Genomic DNA, 25,989 nt, shown 5'->3' on the forward strand with positions numbered 1-25,989 from the left:
TCCCCATGTGCTAGGAAAGAGGCAGGGAGACGGAAGGTCAGGGAAAGTCATCAGCCAGGAAGTAGATCCTGACTGAGGAAGACTTTGCAGAAAGGGAGGGAAGAGGAAAATGGAGCCGGAGAGGAAGGGTGTGGAAAGGTAGACCGCCTGGAGAGAAGAGGTGGGGCCCTCCTGACTCAGTCTGGAAGTCAGGAATTCGTTTCCAGGACCTCACACTCAGCAGCTGGGTTAGGCCTCCCTGAAGCTCCCAGCCCTGCTTCTCCTGGGCCATCTCTTGGCAAGCCTCCTCATAAACGCCAATGGAGGGGAAAATGCCAAAATGGATTAAAGGTTTCCCCTCCAGGCTGTTTTCTCACCCTCTGAAGACCTTGTAATTGGAGTGGAATAATAACCACACTTCAGCACTTTATACGGTTTTAGGGCTTGAAAAGGCAAAAATTTTAACATTGAAAGTGCATGGATCTCTCATTTTAATTAATGAACTGAATCTAATCTGTGATTGCAAATGAGGCTCATAGAAATGGAATCTGGGCACATCATTGCCCCAATACAATTAGTAGTCCAGTACTTGGAAACTTTTTCGCCACATAATATCTTTAACCAAAATGGGTCAAGTGTTCACTGTATGCATTATTTGCTACCAAAACTTTTCTAAAAATGCTTTCTTTGAGAAATTGGACACAGCATTCGCTCCATTTCAAAAAATGACCTCACTACAAAGATTCTCAGTTGGAACCATTGTGGTTATGTAACTTGAATTATAATCACTATGGTTTTAAGTAGAGGTCACTTAAACTGTTGTGACAGGTAATGACAGGGACATTGTACTACCTGATTGGCAGAACAGCTTTCAAAGAACTGGAAAAGACCCTCCTGTCTCCCACCTCAGGGCTGACACAAGTCTGTGCTCACACACACATGCTGAACAAGGGGGGCATGGACTGGATTTCAGACACTCCTCACTCCCGGGCCAGGCACCTTCGTTCAGGGCATAATCCTGTTGACTATGATAGGATGACCTTGGCTGCTAACTTCCAAATCTTGTATTGTAAGATAAGTTTCCTTAAATTACTGAGTTCTTACATTTAGCAAATCATCCAATTAGTTTCATATCAAGCTCCCTCAGCTCTCTGAAAAATATTTAGGCCGAAAGTTATAAAACCATAAACCATGGGACTTTTGTGTCACCATGTATTAGAGTGTCACATGATAAATATTTACTTAATGGATGAATAAAAGATAAATACTTATTAAACAAGTGAATGAATAAATGCGAAACAAAGAAACAAGGCATGAGTTTAAGTTTTGACATTTCTTAGTAGTTTGGTTAAAGCTCGGACACTTGCATTCCCACCATTCAAGAGGAAGTCATTCTAATCACATTGTAGGATTTCTGTGAAGATTTAAACGAGACCATAATAAGAAAGCATTTTCTCAACAGGGAAGACATTCAAATATGTTGTTATAACAATTATTATTTCAGATGTCAGTTATATTGTTAAAAATCCATTTACTACTCAGCAGACTTTCAAGACTGTGAGCATCTTAATTCATCATCTAATTTACATAATCCACAGTAAAACCATTTTTGTTTCTGTCACTGCTTCAAAATAACACTAATGTCAAGAAATTCTCTTTAAAAACATGTCTTACGGAGTTAGCTTGATATTTGAGGTGATCCTGAGAGCCAGCTAGTAGCCCATTTTATGGAAAAACGAAGATAAGTGAGAGTTCCAGATCTAGCAGAGTCAGTCTTTTCATCTCAGAAGCGTTTGTTCAGCGCACAAGGGCCAGATGGTTCCAGTACACAGGCCAGTGCTGAATCTTTCACAGAACTTATCATGTTTCAAAAATAAGCATGGGATTATTTGCATGTTAAAAGGTGTCTAATGTAGCAAAGCAGCCATGCTGCCAGCTCCAGGGGACACCATCCAGTGTGTAGTCAATAGAAATGCGCCCCATGGGGTGCCTGGGTGGCTCAGTTGGTTAAGCCTCTGCCTTCAGCTCAGGTCATGATCTCAGGCTCCTGGGATCGAGCCCCACATCCGGCTCTCTAAAAAAAAGAAATGTGCCCCTTGGACCTATGCTCTGAGAAGAACAAGATGGGAACTAACAGGAGATAATGAAAGCCCGTTTAAATAGGGGGAAGCAGAGAAGAAAGGGTGGTGATAGGTTCATTTAACTAGTAAGTGGGTAAGGACGGTGAGGGAGTGTGGATGGTCTTGACCAAATGTACAGTTTCAGGCCTGAGTGGATGTGCTAAGGGGAGATGTGGGATGTGGGAATCAACTCAGATTATTGTATGTTTGTGAAGCTTCTTTTCAAAGGGAAAATCCACACAATTTTAGATTAACAAAAAAGAAGCATGGAATTCCCATGAACTTGGTATAGTTTTAATATTTGGGTTTAAACAATGTCCATATAAGCACATGAGTCATTTCTCCTCAATACAGTAGATGTTATTACTGATTAGCACTGAAAGCATATGAAAACTATAATTACTCTGTGTATTAATCTGATCAGAACCTTCACCATCAACACCAGTTTGCACATATTCAAAACATTGTTTCAGGCAATTCTGAGAAGTGAATAGAAAATGAATAGAAAAAAAAAACCATCTATTTCATGACATTATATAAACAAGTCTCCTAACTCTCAAGTTTGGGAACCCACTCATCAGTCTGAGTGTCTTTTCCCTTTGGTACACCCAGAAAATTTCATCCGCTATTGCAATCCTGTGCGGGTTATTTACCCTTCAAGATTATGAGCTTATTGAGCAAGAACTGTGTATTATTTATTTTTCCAACCCATTTCACAGTTTCTTCCATGGCGTAGGTTACCTCCTTGCTGGGTGTGAATGAATGAAATTTGCTGTTCACCTACTGGAAAGCTTAAAAAAAAGAACTTTTATCTTTTGGTGTCAGTTTTATTAATATAATTCATATACCACATGATTCTCCCATTGTAAGTATAAATTAATGTTTTTTAGTATATTCGAAGAGTTGGCCAACCATCACCACAGTCAATTGTAAAACATTTTCATCACTCCTAGAAGAACCCCACACCTCCTTATTCTTTAACTAGGCTCCCTGGTCCCCTCTGTCCCCCAGTCCTGGACAAACAAGAATCTATTTAAAAATAGCTATCACTCAGTGTGGTTAACTCCATAGGTGTGTCTATTCGGGACACGTCATGTAAGCGGAATCATACAACGCATGCTAAAACTTAGTTCCGAGATAAAGCCAAATACACAGATTTAAACAGGTAAGCCTTTTGTCGCTTTTGTCACTTCCCTTTGTCATGCCATGTCATATCTCAAAAAATGTTTTCCATCTGTTTTTCTTGCAAGAACATCTTTTAAAAGAGAGTAAGATTAAATCTTATTTTCAAGAATATTTAAGGATTTCGTTATAAACATTGATCAATTTTAAACTTAAAAAATAACCCCTGTCCTGTGTCGTTACTCTTTTGACTTATGGCCATAGAAGCAAACAAACAAATACTTAGGATCTTCAGATTTGGCATCCCCTTTAATTCCTTCACTGTGGCGTCAATGTTTGTTAGCTCATTGTGGTGGAGCAGGAGCAAGTACAATGAAGGCAGAGAGTGCAGGCCTGAAAGACATTTTTTTTTAACAAGATTTTAAATGTTGTCAATGCTAATTAAACATGCCAGCTAAACAAAAGCAAAAAACACATTTCAGCTGGTACAAGGAGTCATTATTAATAATAATGTGATTTATCATTAAATATGCAACAAAGCACAAGAATTCAAATAATTGAGTGTGATGTGGACATGTAGAACCAACTTCTTTCCACTGTTATTGTTTTCTGGTTTTGTTTTGTTTTGTTTTGTTTTCCTGTAGTAATCATTTTGTTTGTTTGATTTCGGAGGGGTTATTTTCTTTACTCTTCTTCTTTTTGTTGTGTTTTGTTTTGTCAGTGTTACTTAGATTCATAATGCCAATCAAGGGAGAAAAATCACTCATTTAGTTCAGTACCTTCCCCGTGCTCAGCTAAATATTTTCTTTACACAACAGGAAGCCACATATTCATATTATTTGTGTTGATTCTAAATTTCACATATTCCCACATTTTTAACAGAAATGGAAGTGGGCTGTGTCTTTACCATAGCCACATCGCAGCTGACTTGGCAAAGTTTCTTTCTCCGTGGTACATGGAATCATGGTGGATCTTAAAATTTATGACATTTTGACTCTATGATACATGAAATTTAAAAAGATCGTTTGGGGCTGTGCCTCTTTGTATTTCATGATCCTAGTACATCGTGTTCTTTTATACCTGACTTGAAATCATCGACTTAGAGATAGTTACGCATGTAAAATTAACTCAGAGCGAAAAGAGGAGTTTGGCTGCTAAAAATCATAGCCACTGAAAACAGTGAGGCTATTTGTGAAGTTTTTATATTGATTAATGCTCCCAAACATTGTTAAAATTTGCTTCCCTAATACCCACTTTGTGTTCAGCTATGCAGGAGCATGGCACAATTTCTATTTAAAACAAGATTCTTTCACATTTTGAATAAGGCACAGGACAATATTACATTAAGACTGTAATCTGAAGCACATTTTTCAAAATGAAATGTATACAAGAACATTTTAAAAAATGAATTTCATCCCATATTTTCACCAGAAATGTTCTAATAGATATTTGCATGCCATTAGCAGTATGATAGTTATTAGTTCTTACTCAAGTGAAAATCTATTCAGTCAGCAGAAAACATTGAAGACATACCTTCTATGTCAAATATGGCATTGTTGTTCAGATAGAGCTCTGACAGACAATAGTTTCTAGTTAGGAATGTTAATCCTTGGAGCTGAAAATGAGAGAGAATAATATACTTTCTATAGTAATTTATATATATGTATGTGTATTTATATCTATCTATATAAATAAATGTGTATATATATTTATAAAATTAGAGTATGATCAGAGAAGTTTGATGTTTGCTATCATTATTTCTGACCATTTGGTCTGGGCTATGAGTTTCCATCTGGATTGTCTTTGAGGACATTGGGATGAAAAAGACTTTTTCAGCTAACTGAAGACAAAGCTCTCATCCTATCTCTCTCAAACTTCTTGCATAGTTTTCAATGCCTCTGTAATCTGACCTAGCCCCTTTGCTCTAACTCTGTTTCTCCCAGTTCTGCCGCCTGCAGTCTCACTGTCCCCACGTACCCACTAACCCACCATCACACATTATTTAGTGACCAGTGTGTGCCCAGGGCTTTCTCCTCAACGCTGAGGCCATGTTTGCATCTGTGTATGAGTCACGCTTTCTCCTTTGCCTGCATAACTTTTCTCCCTGGTGCATTTCTGGTAGTTCTTAAGGATCGGCCCTTGTTCAACCGGACATACCAAACCATGGTGGAGGGGCACCTGAGTGGCTCATCTGGTTGAGTGCCCAGCGGAGGCCGTGATTTCGTGACACCGAGCTTGGGGTTCACACTCAGAGGGGAGTTTGCTTGAGATTCTCCCTCTCCTTCTGCCCCTCCCATTTTCCAAACAGTATGGTGAAGTCACATCTTTTTTTTTTTTTAAGGTTTGGTTTATTTATCTGAGAGGGAGAGGGAGAGGGAGAGGGAAAGGGAGCAAGCATGAGGGGGAGAGGGTCAAAAGGAAACAGAGAAGCAGTCTCCTTGCTGAGCAGGGAGCCCCATGCAAGACTGGATCCCAGGGCCCTGGGATCATGTCTTGAGCTGAAGGCAGACGCTTAACTGACTGAGCTACCCAGCCACCCCTCACATCTTACTTTTAAGATTAGATTAGAAATGTGGTTGTATGAACTGCAAATAGTCAAAAGCAGTCTTGGAAATTCCTCAAATGAGCCATTAAGTACTATATTCAGAAACAGGGTATTCAACTCTAGACTGAGGGTCAGAAGCGACTGTTACTCTGCAAGGAGAACTGATTTTTTAAAAAAATATTGACTCTAAAACCTCGATAAAATTTAACAATTTGTTTGAGTTATGAGGATAGTAGAGCCATAGAGGTGTGGCAGGTATCTTCTAAAAATAGCAGGTTAGTTAAATATAAAGCTATCTTTCTACTTAATACAGGATCAGGGAGAATATTCCCATTGAATAGTTACTGACCAAGTGCTTAGTACTTTCTATACAGAAATATACATCACTTTCTATGTGGAAGTATATGCTCATGATTAGACATTAATATTAGGTGTTTATTAAAGCTTATCATAGCAATGATTGTTATCATTAAATATAACTGTTTTAGCCTTTGATGGATTGATTCAGATAGATGCCGATGCATTGGACTCAGTGAGGATTTATTGCAAATTTTAGCCCCGAGACATAGTTCAGAAAAGCTATTGTAGATTTGTATGCAACCTTTCAAAACTGTTTTCTTTAATTAATTTTCTTTAATTTTATTGTTGCATCTGCAACACACATTATGAAGCTATGAAAGGCACGTGTGCTGCTCATCTCATCATTTCACAGATTCATCTGCATCCAATTAGGTCAGCACCCATGCAGGAGGGCCACCAGCAATTTCCCACAGCTTTTCCTAAGTCACGAGAGGGACTATGTTCCTCCCAAGCAGGAGACCATGCAACGCACTGAGGGTGCGGGGGTCCCAATGGGCTTCCTATCTCTTTCTCCTCTTCCATTCTTCCTTCCACTCACCATGATCTGATCGAACGATGGCCACACCTGACACAAGAATAGAAAACAAAACCCAGTGGAAGCCATGACTACTACTTCTCTTCTTTCTCAGTTGCCCGCCAGACCACACATCAACAGAACCTTTCTAATTACTCAAGACTTTCATTTCTTTTGCATGACTTATTAACCCAAGAAGAATACTAATAAACTTAATAGTTTCATCTCGATTATAGTATCATGGTTTTCCCAAGAGCCTTAATATCCTTTGGGCCATGATTACTGGGATTTTAAGACTGCACTGTTGTTGGGGTAAGATGGGTAGGGGAATGGAGTGGAAAGAGATAAAGCCAGTTCAAGAGGACCCTGCAAGCAATTACAAGATTTTGTGCAGAGGACTGTGAGAGAAAATGTTTTAGAAAGAAAATGGCAGGAAAGAACACAGTTTAGAAGGGAGAGTAAGCATAATGGCAGGAGTTGAATGAGAAGGGTGTTACCCTAATTCAGAAGACTATGTGGTGGTCCAGAGTAGAGTAATGGCAGTGGGAGGAGAAAAGTACCGGGAATTGAGAGAGAGAGTTCCAAGGTAGGAATCGCAGGACTTAATAGACACTGCAATGTAGCAAGTTGTTGAAGTCAAGATCTAGGAGCGAAACTGCAAGACACGCTGATTGCCCTGACACTTAAGCCATCGTTAAAGTAAATGACATATATATAATATGTATAGTATTATAACTATCCACTTAGAAAAATCTACACTATTAATCTGAAGGATCACCATAGGTTTTATGTGGAATGTGACATTTCACAAATCATTTATTTTGGTTCAGGGCTCGGCACATAGCTAGTGCTCAATAAACGAGCTATTATTACTTAACCATTATTTTTTATACATAAAGAGAGAGAGATGAGAGTACTTCCATTTAAAGTAAAGCACTTACATGTAGTCCCCAGGGTAGTAGTGGAGGAAAAAGTATGCCAGCATGAATTTAAAATTAAAGAGGCATTCTTTTAGAACAGGGCTTCTCAACCTCTGTAACTATGGACATGTAGGGCCAGGTTATTCTTTGCTGGGGTTGGGAGTTCTGTCCTGTGCATTGTAGTATGTTTAAGAACAAATCTAGTCTCTACCCACTAGATGCCAGTAGGACACACACACTCCACTTGGGACAATCAAAAAGTGTCTCCAGAGATTGCCAAATGTCTGCTGTAAGGGAAAGATGGTGTGTGTGTGTGTGTGTGTGTGTGTGTGTGTGTGTGTGTACAAAGTCACTTCTTGTTGGGAACAGCTGATTTAGAGTCAAGGGAAGAGGGAGTGTCATATTGATAAAATGCTAGCTATCATTGGCCCCTGTGCTAGATGGTTTCACAGGCATTATCTAATGTGATGCTTATAGTAGCCCTGTGTTATTTGTTTTATTCCTTATTTACCTAGGAGTAAACTGGGCTCAGTGAAGTTAAACAACTTTCTCAAGGTAACAGAGCAAGGATAAATCCAAGTCTGTCTGATTCTCAAATTAAAACCTGGCATATAGTACATCATAATTGGGTTCATTAAAATAGTTGAATCTCTATATAAAGTAGCCAGAAGACATGAATTTGAACATACTTTGAAGTAATGGAAAATATTGTTAGCTTGAGCAATGGAAAATACTTCTTAAATTATTTTTCTACTATTTCAGCAATGTTTTTCACCAAAAATCATGTTTAAAATACATCCAGAAATATTTGGCATAAAATGGAAAAAAATAGAAAAACTAATCTCACAAAATATATGTCCACCAAAGTACTACACACATACTAAACCAACTAAAATTCCATCATGTATGTTGTAATGCTACATGAAAAAAAAGTATCAATTCAAAATATTCTTTAAAAGTATTTAAAATAGCACCTTAAAAACTATTTAGTTTTTCAAATGCTCTAAGCTAACTTATTAAGTATTAAATGTGTATTAGGTATTAAATGAATATTAAATGAATAAATAAATATATATGTACCAGAATATTACTGAAGGAACCAACTAGCATTGCATATGTTGGCATATGGAGCATTTTCCAATACTCAATCTAAAATTTTCCATTGTTGGGAGCCTGGGTGGCTCAGTGGGTTAAAGCCTCTGCCTTTGGCTCAGGTCATGATCTCAGGGTCCTGGGATCGAGCCCCGCATCAGGCTCTCTGCTCAGCAGGGAGCCTACTTTCCCTTCTCTCTCTGCCTACTTGTGATCTCTGTCTGTCAAATAAATAAATAAAAATCTTTAAAAAAATAAAAAATAATAAAGTTTTCCATTGTTCAAATTACTAATATTTTCTAATCAAAATATTTTCAAATTAATGTGTTCTCGCTGGTATATATATTTTATATATATATATATATATATATATATATATATATATATACTTATTTAATCTTCACAACAGGGGCACCTGGGTGGCTCAGTGGGTTAAAGACTCTGCTTTCAGCTCAGATCATGATCTCAGGGTCCTGGGATTGAGCCCCACATCGGGCTCTCTGCTCAGTGGGGAGCCTGCTTCCTCCTCTCTCTCTGCCTGCCTCTCTGCCTACTTGTGATCTCTCTCTCTCTGTAAAATAAAAAAAAAAAATCTTTAATCTTCACAACAGACTCATGAGGTATGAGTACTATCATTACCTTATTTTAAGGTAAAATCATTTTAAGTCCTAACTAGATATACAGCGTAGATATCTATGACTCTCACAACCAAGCAGTGAAGCCTTATTTAGGTTATTCATGTTGATTTCCTTTTTTTGAAAAGGTTTTAAATATTTGGCAAAATATAATTCTTTCAACGAAGTTGACATAAAGGATAGAATTAATGTTGCCCTGAGGCAACAGAAACATGTAAGAGCCCAAATTAAGTGGAATGCATGCTAGTTCATTTTATTCCTTAACAGTTTTTGTGCTCTGCTACGGGATTTGTGCAGCTCTAAATTGTTTTTTATGTATAAATGTATAAATGTATGTTATGTATAAATGAATAAATAACTATGTATATACCTAGACCTTGTTGAAGGAACCAACTAAAATTCCATGTGTTATAAAGCTACTTGGAGAAAGATAGTAATTCAAAGAATTCTTTACAACTATTTAAAATAGCACATTAAAAATAATTCTTTCATATTTTAAATTGTGATTTGCTAATTTTGTACATCAGTATTCCTTTCTAAAATATACATATTTGTGCTATTTACCAAATTCTCAATATGTGCCAAATGCTTAGGAGGTGGGAAACAGTAACATTTAAAAAAAAATGTATTAACATATAATGTATTGTTTGTTTCGGGGTACAGGTCTATGATTCATCAGTCTTAGACTACACCCAGCGCTCACCACAACACGTAATGTCCATTACGCAGTCACCCCATCCTCCCACCCCCTCCCCTCCAGCAACCCTCAGTTTGTTTACTGAGATTAAGCATCTCTTGTGGTTTGTCTTCCTTTCTGGTTTCCTCTTGGGAAACAGTAACACATCTTAATGGCATAGAAGAATGAGTCCAGGATCTTTCTTAAAGTGATTTTGCTTATTTCAATCAGAGCATTCTCTGGTCAGTTAGTAGAGAATGTGTCATTATAAATAAGTATTTCAATGATTTTTTAGATGATGAAGGCTATAAACAATGATTTTGCCAGAAGAGGTATTTTTATTTGAATTTTATTTGTAAAGTTTGTCACCTGTTTTGTCTTTACTACCTGGCAGAAACTGAGAACCCATTTTGGACAGTCGCTTGGTGAAGCTTTCTACAGGTTTTTCATCAAATGCTGCTTCTAATCTGAGCCAAATCAAATATTCCAAAGGACTGCTAGTTCTTCCAGAAATTAAAGGATACCAGCATTGTGGGACTCAGTAGAAAATTTTTGAGGTGATGAGCCCAAACACAAATAGATCAATGGGTAGACCATTTGAAATTGTACTGTTCAAGGCTAGTCATTCCACTTCTCATGGAGGGTTGGAAAGGATTGACCATGGACCTAAACCTCCTTCAGTCAGGCTTGCTGGAAGATGAGGCAAGGGAGTCTTTGGAAGGCCTCATCTAAGAGGATCTAAGAGCAGCTGCCTTCCTCTGACTTTATGAGGGTAGCTGAACAAAAGGCGACCCAGAAATGGAGGTGATGCAGAACTGGTGACTGATAAATGCAAGTATGAGGAGCAAGTAAGCCCTCAGAGAGTATCCTGAAGGAACCAGAGCTGCCTGAGCAAATCTGGCAAAGCTGGGGCATTGGAAGCAACTTGGCATCTATTCTGCTAATCCAGGGTCAGACCAGAAGCTCCAGTCTGGTCACCCACTATGTGATAATGGGGAGAAGTGCCTCTGCTCCTAGTATATTATGTTCCAAATATATCAGACTATGTTCATCGCCTCCCCAAAATATTGCTTTCTGGCATTCCATTCCAGGCAGTTGGCAAATGCCGTGCCCTCACCATGAGCACAGCCACTCCCTCTGCCCTTAATTTTATTAGAGCAGGTATTGTCACATTTATTGTTGTATATTCTATCAGTGGCTTAAGGTGAGTACACAACAAGCCACATCAGATAGGAGGATTTTGGCTTTGGGTAACTTCTGAGCTCAACTCAAACTGGCCCATTAATAACTGAGAACCTTTATTTTCTCACATACCAAGAACTCCAGAGGTAGTGAGAGCCTCCCTCTTAGTTCATAATGATTCTCTGGGCCCTACTTTTCTTTAAATGTCACCTACATTCTCAAGCTGATGGGAGGGTTCCTGCTTCATATCCAGGCAAGAAAACATCAGGGAAACGAGGGACTGCTCTGCTAGTGCTCTCTTTTAGGAATTAGGAAACCACTCACAAAAGGCTCCCCGCAGATCCCATGTCTTTATTACCTTAACTGGGACATGTGCCCATTCATCTATTAGCCACTCACAAGGACAATGGGATTATCCTGAATGGGTTAGACAGTTCAGGATCCACTTCCTAGAACCGGGGATGGGGTCACCTACCTCAGTAAAAAGGAGATGTATGTGCCAAAAACTAAATCCAGATTCTGCTCGATAGGTAAAAGGAAAAAATGGACACTGAATGGACAACCATAATATCCAGTACATACATCTCAGCAAAAGTACGGATTGGATAAATGAATCAGCAACAAAGATGGGTTCATTTTACTACTTTGTGCCTTCATTTATCCCAAATAGAAGGTAGTTTAAGATATTCATTAGTGTCAGAACAGGCTGATCACAAATTCAGACCACTGTTAATTAAATGCTGCAATTCTAAATATTTACCTATTTCTACATATTTACATATTTACATATTTAAATTCTTATGTCAATGTTAATGTTTTCCTCGATATTTCTCTACACCATTTCTATGCTGGTATAATGACTTCTTAGTGGTGATCCTATTGCTGTCTGGATTTTATTTTATTTTTTAAAAGACTTTATTTATTTGTTTGACAGAGAGTCAGCAACAGAGAGAGAACACAAGCAGGGTAAGTGGTAGAGGGAGAAGCAGGCCTGCCTCCCTCTGAGCAGGGAGCCTGATGCGGGACTTGATCCCAGGACCCTGGATCATGACCTGAGCCGAAGGCAAATGCTTAATGACTGAACCATCCAGTCGCCCCTGCTTTCTGGATTGTAAAGAAAAGTAATAATCAAAGTTTTACGTATGAATTTTGGTGAAGTACTATCGTAGCTAATACGCTTATCAGAGTTTGGGATTCTGACTAAGACTTTAGTTTTTCATGAAGTGTGACTATTAGGCAGGAACCAGTCAATTACTGGCCAATAGGAAAACTCTCAGAAGTTTATTTACTTACCCAAGCAACACTCAAAACTTGTTTTGGGGAGGATATCCTTTCGGCGTTCTAGGAACTAAGTAAGTCTATTATTGTAAAGAACAAAGTTAAGTGATGAGGATTTTGGAAATAATATAGTTGGTTTGTTGAAAGTAAAGAGTCAACACAAGGAGAGAATTCAGTCTCTTGTTGCATTCCTTCCCCACCCACTGCCCTTCGGAAACAGAAGAGAGTGAAATTGTTGGCAGCGTATACAATCCCTTCCTATGTACATAATGGTTCTTATGTATTGTGTGAAATATTCAATGGTTGGAGAGGGGATGGTGTTCACTACCAAAAGCCAAAAAATGTTTTCCAAAAATCTCTAATTATCTCTCTCCCTTTAGGCACACTGCGGACACTGAACATGTTCTTTCCTTCAGAACTGAACCCCGCAAGAGGCACACATGGAAAACAAAGATTAGTCACTTTTGCCATGCCTTTGATGATTTCCACCTTTATCAGAAGTCGCACACTGGGACCCAGGATAATTTTTGGCAGGGTGTTTAAAAGAGTTTTAAACCTCCGTGCCCTTTTATGGTGCGTGCAATTCCCATTTCAGCTTCTGGTCGCCTGGATCTCAAGGTGATTGCATTTGTTCTCCTAGAAAGGATTTCAAGCTTAGGAGACTTATGCTTCCACTTAACAGAAGAAGAAGACCGGAAATCCTATGTAATATTGCAATGCTTTTATAAACATGGCTGCCTAGGGACTCAACGCTGTGAATCTGGGCTACACAAGCAGAATACTGCTGAAAATTGAAATTATTTCTTTTTAATCAGTGGGTGTTCAAAATGTTCAGGTTGGGTATTCAATTCATAAGGAACAAAAATACAAGCTGTTGGAATGTCAAATTACTGGAAGTTGAGAATAGCCAACTGACTAACTCTAATGATTGTTTGGGTTTGCATTTTAGTTCAGCCCTACTCTTTGACATGGAGGGAACTTGGAGCCCCAGTCAGACACCCACTATAGGGGAGGCAGTGGGAGGGCCTCACCTCCTGAACCTTAGCCTCTAAGAGAAACTTTAAGGGCCATGCTCAGTGACCTTGATGAGAGTTGCCTGCAGTTGGGGACCTGTTGGTCCCCTATGTCTGGTAATTCCTAAGAAAACTAGATCAACTTGGGTAACAGTTAGGAGGTAACCACCCCCCTTGGCTTCTGACAGCAGGAAAAACTTGTGAGTGCTGGGACCTGCACACCAGGTCACAAAAGGCATATTGATCTGGGGTACTCCACAAGGAATCCCACCAAGGGAGTAGTCTACCTCAGCTTGAGGCTGTCAGTTGTAAGTACCACTGGGATAAAAGTGGAGAGGAAGTCAGGAGTGGCCAGGGAAGAGGAATTAGAGTTGAAGAAACCTACTTCTGAATAATCCGTTGAGAGAAAAGAAGTTGACTTTGAACATGTGTTAGTACCAGATGGTACAGATCAGGTAAGAACTTTGTTTCTCTCCAGCCCTTCCTCCACATCTCCCCATTCTATGTCAATGTTGGGTAAGGAAGGAAAAGTGAGGAGAAGGAAAGGAGAGAAAAACAACCAGCTACACCTTCTAGCTAATAAAAAAGGCAGGTGGCCACCTGCAGTCAACTCCAGCTGAATAAGCAAGGGGATGTAGGGAGATGGCTTATTTACAAATGAGGACTGGAAGTGGATTATTATACTCTCTTATACATTCTCATTGCCATTTTTTTTTTAAAGATTTATTTATTTTAGAGAGCACGCATGCTAGCTTGCGAGTGGGGGTAGGGGCAGAGAGAAAGAATCTTCAAGCAGAATCCCCATTGAGTGTGGAGCCCTATGTGGGGCTCGATCTCATGACCCATGAGATCCTGACTGGAACTAAAAATCAAAAGTCTGATGCCTAACTGACTGAGCCACCCTGGTGCCTTGATATTCTCATTTCTGAACTGGAACCACAAATAAATAAATAAATAATTTCTTTTTTAAAGGTTGGGGGCGGTTCCTGCGTGGCTCAGTTGTTAAGCGTCTGTCTTCTGCTCGGGTCATGATCCCGGGTTTGAGCTCCATCATTGGGCTCCTGCTCCACAGGAAACCTGTTCTTTTCCCACTCCCCCTGCTTGTATTCCCTTTCTAGCTGTGTCTCTCTCTGTCAAAAAATAAATAAATCTTGAACGGGAGCCATGGCTAGGACTCCAATGGACTCTAAGATTTTGAATTACATAAGAGGAATGGGAAGAGTCACCAAGATTGCTGAAGTTTTCTTCCAGGAGTCCAGAAGAAATAGCCTCCTCTGGGCAGCTTTGATAGGACACGAGAGACAAAAGTAAAGTTGCAGTCTGATAACATCTCACAAATTGTGCAGTTCAATATAGTAATGTATGTATGTGTTTGTGTGTATAGAGTTTCTTACCTAAAGTTAGTTAGGAATACAAAATACTAATACTTTTAAAGATTAACTCCATTATAAATAGGAGATTAAGACAGTGATTTAAGTACAGAGCTATTTAATGATAAAATATAACACTACCTTGTTGTGATGTAGCCATAAATATTTTAATTTTCTAAACCTAGATAGATCAATGACCTCTGTCAGATTCCTGAAAAGAAAAGAAAAAGTGAATATTAGTAACAGTTAATTTATTAATAGGTAAGGTGAGTTATATAGTAGAACTTTGGAATAACTGGAAAGGCCTCTCTCTTCTTTCCAGATTGTTGTCACACCTACCTACTAATTTCTGAAGTACTATCATTAAAACTTCATCCATTTTTTTAAAGATTTTATTTATTTAACAGAGGGAGAGACAGCAAGAGAGGCAACACAAGCAGGGGTTGTCGAGAGGGAGAAGCAGGCTTCCTGCAGAGTGCAGAGCCAGACGCGGGGCTCAATCCCAGGACCCTAGGATCATGACCTGAACTGAAGGCTGACACCCAAATGACGGAACCACCCAGGCACCGCAACACTTCATTCATTTGGATTAATATTTTTGTCAGCCAGTTTAAAAGAAATACTGAAGGCAAACACTCTATCACATTACTAGAAATTTATACTTCGTTATGATTACATTTATTGGGACCTTAATTTGAAAAAAAAAGATTTTACTGGGGACTGGGCAGAGGGGAAAAAGTAAGTGGGAAAGACAGTGGATTTGTGCCTACATGTGAAAACCCTGTTGGCTCCTACTTGGACAACATCTGCAAGGTTCTTGCTTTGGGCTTCTCCAGATCTTGGCCACAATATATTTAAGATGGGGAAATGGCCATATGCCAAGAGACAGAGACTAGGTGAAGTGTTTTATTTTCCTTTATTGTTTAGTAGCTATGGGGTCAAAATATTACCATCCTTCTTGAGCTGTGCAGGTGGTCCTGAACCTTGTTGCTGTTGCTGCTCTCTCTGCAAAGGGACAAGCATGGGTGGGGAAGAGGAGTGACCACAAATGGGGCAAAGCCCTGAGGATTGGTCCTTGACTGCTATGGGCTAGAATATTCAGATCTGTTTTATTTCTCAGGGCAGAAACTGTGCCCAGGCTGGGTATGTATACATGTGTGTCTTTATGCATCAGACACCATAGAGCACACACTCTGTGCCAGGAAGTCTTCCAAGTCCTTAACCAATACCAAAGTTCATTAATGTTACATCTGTTAACTCATTTGCGGCAACATCCTTTCACAAGTTTTTTTTTTTTTTTTTTTTTTTTTTAAACTTTGGGATACTGAGGGGCTATATTTTTTGAAATATTTTAATGAAAATGCTATGAAGTTTTTAACAAATTTTTTTAGGAGAACGTGCATTTAAATCATGCGAAAATATTTCTAAACAAAGGAAACATTTTTCAACAACTCTTTTATATTGAAAGATTTCAAAACTAAAAAATGTTGAAGGAATAATACAATGAAAGGTTGTAGAGCCCTTATAATGTTAAATATTTTGCCACACTTAAGCTTGCTCTCTCTTATCTATGTAATAGATGTTACTTATTGGCTGATAATTTTCTTGCTGAATCATCTGAAAATGAAATTGCAGACTTATCACCGTTAGGGCTTTCACTCCTAAATACTTCAGCATGTATATCCCTCAAACAGGGACATGCTCCTGCATGACCACAACACTGTTATCACACCTTAAAAATTAAATTGAATTCAATATCATCTAGCATTCCTTTAGTATTCATGTTGTGCCTGTTGCCCCTAATTTTTTTAATAGTTCTTTTCTTTTTCAGTCCAGAATCCCATCAACATTTATGCTTTGCATTTCAGTTGATATAATCCCTTAGTCTTCTTAATTTAGAATATTCCCCTTTTATTACCTTGACATTGATTTTTGAAGAGTCCAGGACAGTCATCTAATGGAATGTCTCCCATTCCTGATTTGTCTGCTTGCTTCCTCATGATTAACTTCCAGGTGGACCATTTTTCAGGAACAAAGGTGGTGATTACTGCATCACAGAAGGAGGCAAGTAATGCCACTTGGTCCCACTCTTGGTGATGGAAGTTCAGCCCCTTGGTTCTGGCTCTGTCCACCAAGTTTCTCCATTGGAAAAGCACAAATGCTGTCATTGAGAAGTAACATGTGGGGCAAACCTCTGATGACTATGTGTATGTCTCAAGCCCCAATAACTTATTCAATGGCTTTAGCTTCAGCTGATGATCATTGCTGAATCAGATGGTTTGGGATTTCTGTTAAATAGGTAATGGGTATTAAGGAATGTGCTTGTAATGAGAACCAGGTATTAGGTAAGTGATGAATTCCTAAATTCTGCACCTGAAACCAATATTACACTGTATGTTAACCACCTGCAATTTAAATAAAAACTTGAGAAGAATATCCACCCTTCCCCTTTCTTTCTTTCAGTCACTCTCTTTCCTACTCTACTTGTATCTGAAGTTTTTCTTATTCCTTTTCCATTTTTTTTTTTTTTAATTCTCAAACTATCCCAAATAAGACTTCAAGCAGACCACACATCCTTTAGACATGCACTGTTAGTCTTCGAGTGCTTCTCTGGCACAACAAAATATTCCAGACTCGTCAAGAGCAACTTCTAATAGGAGACTTATACACATAATGCATTCTCTTCTCACTGTAGATATATAGCCTATTTCTTGGAAGAAGCATTTGGATCCTGGTACACCTAAATTTTTCATTGGGCAGAAAAGATAATACATTAGCTTCATCCGTTCCTGTGAAAAATAAAACAATCATTATGTGGTAGCAGAGAAGCTCAAACCCCACTTAGAGGATTTCCCCAAGGATTTCCCAGAAAAGTTATTTTAATACATTAATACTTTGAAATATCACCTGTGTCAAGTTAATGTCATTAATTTTCCTATGCTAGTGATTTTGATGCTGAATTTCCAGCTATTACATAATGTAATAAAGTGATTCCCTTTTAAAGGGATTTTTAACTCAAGTCAAACAGTTTAGTTTTGTGGGGGAGGAGCAAGATGGTGGAGGAGGAAGAGACCTAAATATTGCTGGGTCCCAGGAGTTCAGCTAGGTGATCATCAAACCATTCTGAATACCTACAAACTCAATAGGAGAGAAAAGAGAAGAGCAGCAATTCTAGGAACAGAAGGCGACCACTTTCTGGAAGGTAAGACATGTGGAGAAATGACTCTGAAGTGATATATGGGAAGATAGACCTTGGGGGAAAAGGCTGGTTCCCGGCAGGTGGCGGAGCAGTGGAGCACAAAATCAGAACTTTTAGAAGTCTGCTCCACTGGAGGATGTCACTCCAGAGGCTAAGCACGGGGTGGAGCCCTCACAGGGACAGTGTGGCCTCAGGATCTGCTGGGTCACAAAAAGACCGGGGTGTCTGGGCATAGCAGAGCTCCTAGGTATCAGAGTCAGGAAGCCTCAACTAGAGTTGAGGACTATGCTCTCAGCTCCGGGTTACCTTACACTGTGATCCAAGGCACAGTTGGACCACTGGTCTTAAAGCAGAGACCCCAGAAAAATATACACTAACAAATCAGAAGAGACCCAAAACCAGGGGCAGAAGAAAGGAGGGGAGAAAAAAATATACACACACATACAGACACACACACACACACACACACACACATTAGACTGGTGAATAGAACAGGACCACACACTTGATTTTGATTTGGGGTGTATTTTGATCTGTAAGAAGAAACTGCCTCCAAAATTTTAAAGAAAGAAAAACATATATATATATATATATATATATATATATACAAAAATAAGGGTAAGCATGATGAAGGGATGGAATGTAACTGTAAAGGTGACAATGAAACAACATTTTTAAAAAAGGAATTGATAAGAAGTTGGTCAAAAAAGGAAAAAAAAAAAAAAAGAATGGGATCAGGCTGGAGACTAGAACAAATCCCTGTGCTAGATTTAGGATATATGTTGATGTGTTAGAAGAAACCATATCCCAAAATTTTAAAGAAAGAAAAACCTATATATACACACAAAATAAGGTTAAATACAGTGAAGGGATAGATTGTGACTATAACAATGAAAATTTTAAAAGATTTAAAAAAAACATATTGATAAGATAAAATAGTTAAAAAGGTTAAAATAGGAAAGAGGAAACATTTAAAAAGTAGAATAGGAAAAAATAAAATTTACAAAATTTAACTTCGAAAGATTAAAGAATCATGGGGAAAAAGCCATGAATTCTATGTGTTTTATTCTCCTGGCTCTGGAGTTCCACAGTTCTCATTGATTAGTGAACTTGGTTTTGGCTGGATGTTCTTGCTGATCTTCTCAGAGAGGGGCCTGTTGCTGTAATTGTCAGATGTCTTTGCCTGAGGTGGAATTGCACCACCCTTGCCAGGAGCCGGGCTAAATAATCTGCTTGGGTTTATTCCCCAAACGCTTTCCGTAGAGTTCTGGAGGACGGGAATGAAAATGGTGGCCTCCCAATCTCTGGCCCAGAGGAGCTGAGGGCTTGGGGCCCCACTCCTCAGTGCGCCCTCAGAGAAAAGCGCTCAATCGCTCCTGTCTTCCTGGTCTCCGGTCACACTCCGAACTCACCCAGCATGTGATGGAGAGTTTCTATCTCTGGCGCACGGCCCCATGTGGAGTTTCCAAACCCAGTATTTTCCTGCCATGCTCCCATGCTGCTTCTCCGGAGGAGGAAGGAGGACGTTTCTCCAGATCTACAACCTGTTGGGTCCCTGCTTGAAGAGCAGTGGCCTGACTGTGCCTCTGATCACAGTTTAAGGTAACCCTGAGCTGAGAGCCCCTCCTCGGCTCCATCTCTGCAACCGGCTTCCCTGCTCCAATACCTTTATTGAAAAGAAAAGAGAAAAGACCCAATTGCTGCCAATAGCCTCTGGCTATTTGGGGTCTTTTCTGGTTCCATATAAATTTTAGGATTATTTGTTCCATTTCTTTGAAAAAATTTATAGTATTTTGATAGGGACTGTGTTAAATGTGTATGTTGCTTTAGATAGCATAGACATTTTCACAATATTTGTTCTTCCAATCCATGAGCATGGAACATTTTTCCATTTCTTTGTGTCTTCCTCGTTTTCTTTCAGGAATACTTTATAGTTTTCTGAGTACAGAATCTGTACCTCTTTGGTTAGGCTTTTTCCTTGGTATCTTATGCTTTTGGGTGCAATTGTAAATGGTATTGACTCCTTAATTTCTCTTTCTTCTGTCTTGCTGTTGGTGCATAGAAATGCAACTGATTTCTATGCACTGATTTTATAGCCTGACATTTCACTGAATTCCTGTATGAGTTCTAGCAGTTTTGGAGGGAGTCTTTTGGGTTTTCCACATAAAGTATCATATCATCTGCAAAAAGTGAGAGTTTGACTTCTTCTTTGCCAATTCGGATGCCTTTAATTTCTTTTTGTTGTCTGATTGCTGAGGCTAGGACTTCTAGTACTATGTTGAATAGCAGTGGTGATAGTGGACATCCCTGCCATGTTCCTAACCTTAGGGGAAAAGCTCTCAGTTTTCCCAAATTGAGAATGATATTCACTATGGGCTTTTCGAAGATGGCTTTGATGGTATTGAGGTATGTACCCTCTATTCCTAAACTGTGAAGAGTTTTGATCAAGAAAGGATGCTGTACTTTGTCAAATGCTTTTCCAGCATCTATTGAGAGTATCATATGGTTCTTGTTCTTTCTTTTATTAATGTATTATATCACATTGATTAATTTGCAGCCCAAGAACAGATCTCACTTGGTCATGGAAAATAATCATTTTAATATACTGTTGGAGCCTATTGGCTAGTATTTTGGTGATAACTTTTGCATCCATATTCATCAAGGATGTTGGTCTATAATTCTCCTTTTTGATGGGGTCTTTGTCTGGTTTGGGGATCAAGGTAATGCTGGCCTCATAAAATGAGCTTAGAAGTTTTCCTTCCATTTCTATTTTTTGGAACAGTTTCAGAAGAATAGGTATTAATTCTTCTCTAAATGTTTGGTAGAATTCTCCTGGGAAACTGCTTCAGTCTCCTTACTGGTTATGAGTCTGTTCAGGTTTTCTATTTATTCCTGGTTCAGTTTTGGTAGTTTATACATCTCTAAGAATGCATCCATATCTTCCAGATTGTCAAATTTGCTGGTGTATTTTTGCTTATAATTCTTGAGATGTTTTTATTTCTTTGGTGTTGGTTGTGATCTCTCCTATTTCATTCATGATATCCTTAATCTCCGGAAACAAACCGAGGATTGCTGGGGGTATGGGGAGAGGGATAAAGTGGTTGGGTTATGGACATTGGGGAGGGTATGAGTGCTGTGAATTGTGTAAGACTGATGATTCACAGACCTGTACCCCTGAAGGAAATAATACATCATATGTTAATAAAGCAAAAAGATGTGCAGACAAAAAAGCAAAAAATAAAGTGTTAGTTCTTCACTTAAACCTGTCCAAAATCAATAATGGGCTGTTGCATTTCAAGGTGATGCCAATGGAAGACAAAGAGAGGAAATTCTAATGATGGCAATGACTCGTGCTGAGAATAGTATATCAGCACTGTTGTTGTATGTGTTCTCCATGATTACTCAAGAAGACATTGGTAAGTCACCCCACCCCACCCCAACACAAATCCAGGGCAACAGAGACTCAGGCAAATAACCTAGTTTACCCACTGTATTGGTCTCTGGACTGAGAAACTTTTTTTTTTTTTTTTACCAGATGGATTGCATAGTTACTTAGTATTTTGGGGGGATATAAAATGTGTTTCCTTCACTAGAGAAGACCACTAATTGCCCACTGTCAGAGGACCAATATTTCTATTTTTTCCTCTAGTGTTTTAAAGCTTTTCTTACTGTTCTTTACTTGCCCTTACAGTGCACTGTTGTTAAAATCATGAAAGGTTTGGAGTTGCAATCTTTTGACCACATAAAATATGTATTGTTATTATAAAACTAACTGATCTGTAGAAAGGGTCCAAGAGTAACTTTAAGTGTGTCAGAATTATCTACCATACTGTTCCCTTCTAAAATATGTATTTTAAAAAATCTTGAATTGGCCAGCTATTTTTCCCCTTGGACTGTTACCAAGATAAATATTTTTCTCTTCACTTATAACCTGAAAATATATATACACATAACAAAAGAAATACATTTATTCATAAAGGATTTCCTCAAGTAACCAAAGATAAAGTGATTAAACTCAGTGATAAAGTGGGACATCTTTGGAAGGTAGCTGAGTTTAAAAAAAAAAAAAAAAAAAAAAGAGTAGTTGAGTTCCAGAGATTACATGAATAGAAATATGACAAACTGATTTTAATTTCATACATGGAGTTCATAGAAATTAAAAAGCATGAAGTGTGGGGGGGAGAAGAGTAGGAATAGGATCATTGTTATTAAATGCAATGTCTAGTTGCACAGATGTCACTTGTTGGCAAGCAAAACCTGTGGTGTCAGAGTCCCATCTAACCTGTAACTTCCTCTTCCTCTTACCCCTGGGTTCTCTCTCAGGCACTCTGAATACTCTGCAGAAGAAGAGCCCACTTTGTTGGCTGCCACCTTAGGGAGTTGGAGGGGTTGTTACATAACGAAGGTTTCCTACTTACCAGTGAAATTAGTACAGGGATTGTTGGTGAGGGGTCTAGTATCAAAGGATTATTATTATAATATAGGGGTATGATGAGCCATTATTTTCTAGTAGTAGTAATTCTGTTAACTCTATCAATGCTCACTGAGTGCTTACTGTGTAAGCACCTCTTCTACTTTCTGTAAGACTGTCTTCTACTTTCTTCTAACTCACCCAATGTTTACCTAACAACCCGGTGAAAAAGATAGCATTGTTATATTCAGGAAGGAGTCTTGCCAGATGAAATACAAGACCCATTTACATGTGAATTTCAGAGAAACCCAAGGAAGTACGGGACAAACTTAATACCAAAGAAAAATTATATTCATTTGTTTCCATTAAATTTACATGTAACTGGACTTACTGTATTTTTATTTACTAAACTTGACAATCCTAACAGGGAGATTGATGACATGCCCAAGATCACCCAGCTAGAAGGGGCAGAGCTGGGCTTCAAACTCAGAATGGTTCCATAATCTTTGTTTTCATCCATTTCCATCTTGCTTCTCTAATAGAGACTTGGACACCAATGAATAGAATGGTAAAGTAATTAGAGCATAGTACTTGCCTATCCAGTTCTTGGGGAAAACAACATTTGAATCTGGGACCCCTGGGTGACTCAGTCAGTTACATATCTGCTTTCAGCTCAGGTCATGATCCCAGGGTCCTAGGACTGAGTCCCGCATCAGGCTCTTGCTCAGTGGGGAGCCTGCTTCTCCCTCTGCCTTCCACTCCCCCTTCTTATGCTTGCTCTCTATTTCTCCCTTTCTCTCTGATAAATAAATATATAAAATCTTTGAAAAAAAAATCCGAATCTGTGAAACATTATAATATGATGCTCTTCTATTTCTTATATAAAGTACACTCACTTTTGAGAAAGGAACAGCTCAAAGACATCAGCATCCCTCTTGAAGCCACATATCTTTAGTTGATCTTCAACTGCCTGATAACATATAATTAATCTGTCAAGCCACATTCCACTGAGCAAAAATACAGAGACATTTGCAGTCAATAACAATAACGTCTACAAGAAGATCAAACGAAAGGTGAATACGGAGGCAACCACTCTAAACTGATAAATTCCAACACTACAATTATATACTATTTAATCATTTTTGTGGTTGAATTTCATTATCCTTAATCCTGGGCACAGATGTGTAAATAATTTTTAATCAAAGAGAAAAAAATGCGTACGTGTACATGAGCACCAAAAACAAGTTTTCAGTTCTCTATGAGGCAGAGTGATTTGGTCTTTAAATATTCTTAAATGTTCTTTCAAACATGAAGAACTCATATATACAGAAGATATTTGGTGCTATGATTGCAGGTGGAGTGCGATACAATGCACATTATTGTACAGGTGCTTGACACTGTGAGTTCTCAATAAACATCAGAGGAATGCATGAGTGAATAAATATCATTTCCTTTCTTTGCAAAGGAACCATGTCTTCATTTTTCACCAGTTACTAACATTTTTCCTTCAAAAACAGCAATTTAAGTGCTTTGCTTTTTCTTCCTAAGAGCTTTTGCTAGATTACAAAATAACATTTACAAGCCACATGGCCTAAAATGATATGGAAAAAGTAAAGCCTATCTATAATTTGCCATGAAGGAGTAAAGCTAACAAGACACAACAGAAGTGGAAAGTATAATTGTTGCACTACTGGAATCTGACAAACACTGTAATTATCACAGTCAAAACAGTGACCAAAGTTCGGTTGGCATTTGTTGTGGGTGGTGAGGTTATGATGTCACTAAGTGATTTATGAAATTTTGACAGGAGTTTTGTTATTTAGTAGAAGACTTAAAAAAAAAGTTATATTTAATGGGATGAACACATATCATAAGAAGTGAAGAAGATAGATATATCAGGGATTGAGTGTCATTGCTAATTTTTATCCCAAAGTTCTATGTTACCTTGTCACACAAGTTGAATCTTGGGGCTTAGAGAATTCGTTGGCTCACATAGAGGTATTTCTATCAGGGCATTTTGTAACTCTATAAAAGGCAAGCTGATTTTAGGGCTTAGAAAAAAACCCATTGGAGGAGGCCTCTGCATCTGGGTCTGGATGTTTTAACTTAAACATCTAAACTAGCAGCTTCTTCTATACATGGTCAATCGCGACTGTGTCAAAGTGGAATTAAAACTTTGCAATGCCTGGGGCACCTGGGTGGCTCAGTGGGTTAAAGGTTCTGCCTTCAGCTCAGGTCATGATCCCAGGGTCCTGGGATCGAGCCCCACATCAGGTTCTCTGCTCAGCAGGGAGCCTGCTTCCGCCTCTCTCTCTCTCTCTCTGCCTGCCTCTCTGCCTACTTGTGATCTCTCTCTGTTAAATAAATAAATAAAATCTTAAAAATCCACAAAACTTTGCAATGCTCTATTAAAGTTATAAATGTGCTTTTAACTCAATCCTGCCATTCTACATCCAGCACTCAAAAATATAGCAGGACTCGAGTGCACACATATACATGATTTGATACATTTGTGAAATATGCCTCACATTAATGGGAATATAGAATTCCCACATTAAAGGAAATTCTAACTTCACAATAGAATCCTGCGTAGTAACTTAAATATATGCAGAAATAGATACCTACACATCCAAAATTAAAAATGCCATTGGAGTTATATGTCAACATTATTTTTATTACCAATGACACTTATTTTTATCTATTTATATATTTTAAAGGGAGAGAGAGGGCAAGTGGGAGGGGCAGAGGGAGAGGGAGAGGGAAACTCAGACAGACTCCATGCTGACTATGGAGCCCTGTTTGGACCTCAATGTGGGGCTGGATCTCACAACCCTGAGATCAGTATTGGAGCTGGAAGCTTAACCAACTGTGCCTCCCAGGTGCCCCGTCAATGACATCTATATGCACACAAATGCACACACTCCAAATTGTTAAGAAAATTATCACTTGAGATCATGCAGTAGTTTCACGTTCTGAGCAATACATTTAAAAACAATTATTTGACAAAAATTAAAAAAAATAAAAGTAACATTCAAATATTTTAAAATAAGCACCTATTAATTTAGTCGTGGGAGAGTAACACAAATTTTGAAAATTTCAGCCATAGAATGAATATTTAAGGATTTAAGTCAAATTTTGAAAATTAAGAGATGAAGAAGGAAATTGAAACTATCAGCATAATATCTAAGTCACTGCTATAATAAATTATTTATTTATCCAGCTTTTTATCATGGTATTTTTCTTTCCAGCCAAAAATTTCATATGACTCTAACAACAAGCATTAATGTCAAAGTGCCAAAGAACATAAATCTGTGCTAAGAAGTTTCAAGTTTCAGTGAATCCGTTGATTGGGATCCAGTTCCCAATCAACACACAACTTCACCAGGAGCATATTCCTTTCACCTAAAGAAGGACACCAAGCATTCTTCCCCTGAACTATTTTTTTTTTTTAATTGTGGTAAAATATATAGACTATCGGAATTTACTGTTTTCACTGCATAGTTCTGTGGAAACATGGCCACCATTCGTTTCCAGAAGTTTCTCGTCTTCCCCAAATGAAACTGTATGCCTTCA

At 38.5% G+C, this 25,989-nt stretch overlaps 1 protein-coding gene across 1 annotated transcript in view; it reads right to left on the bottom strand.

The window, feature by feature from the left end:
* The window catches only part of LRRC72 (leucine rich repeat containing 72), a 41,336-nt gene that overhangs the window by 13,405 nt on the left and 1,942 nt on the right, over positions 1–25,989 (bottom strand). Inside the window, exons 2-5 of the mRNA XM_059395714.1 lie at positions 23,313–23,386; positions 14,948–15,017; positions 4,755–4,836; positions 3,504–3,614 (exon numbers count right to left, since the gene is read on the bottom strand). Of these exons, the coding sequence (XP_059251697.1) occupies positions 3,504–3,614; positions 4,755–4,836; positions 14,948–15,017; positions 23,313–23,386 (337 nt within the window). The remainder of the gene's footprint in view (positions 1–3,503; positions 3,615–4,754; positions 4,837–14,947; positions 15,018–23,312; positions 23,387–25,989) is intronic.

This window comes from Mustela nigripes, chromosome 4 (genome assembly GCF_022355385.1).
Source record: "Mustela nigripes isolate SB6536 chromosome 4, MUSNIG.SB6536, whole genome shotgun sequence".
NCBI lineage: Eukaryota > Metazoa > Chordata > Mammalia > Carnivora > Mustelidae > Mustela > Mustela nigripes.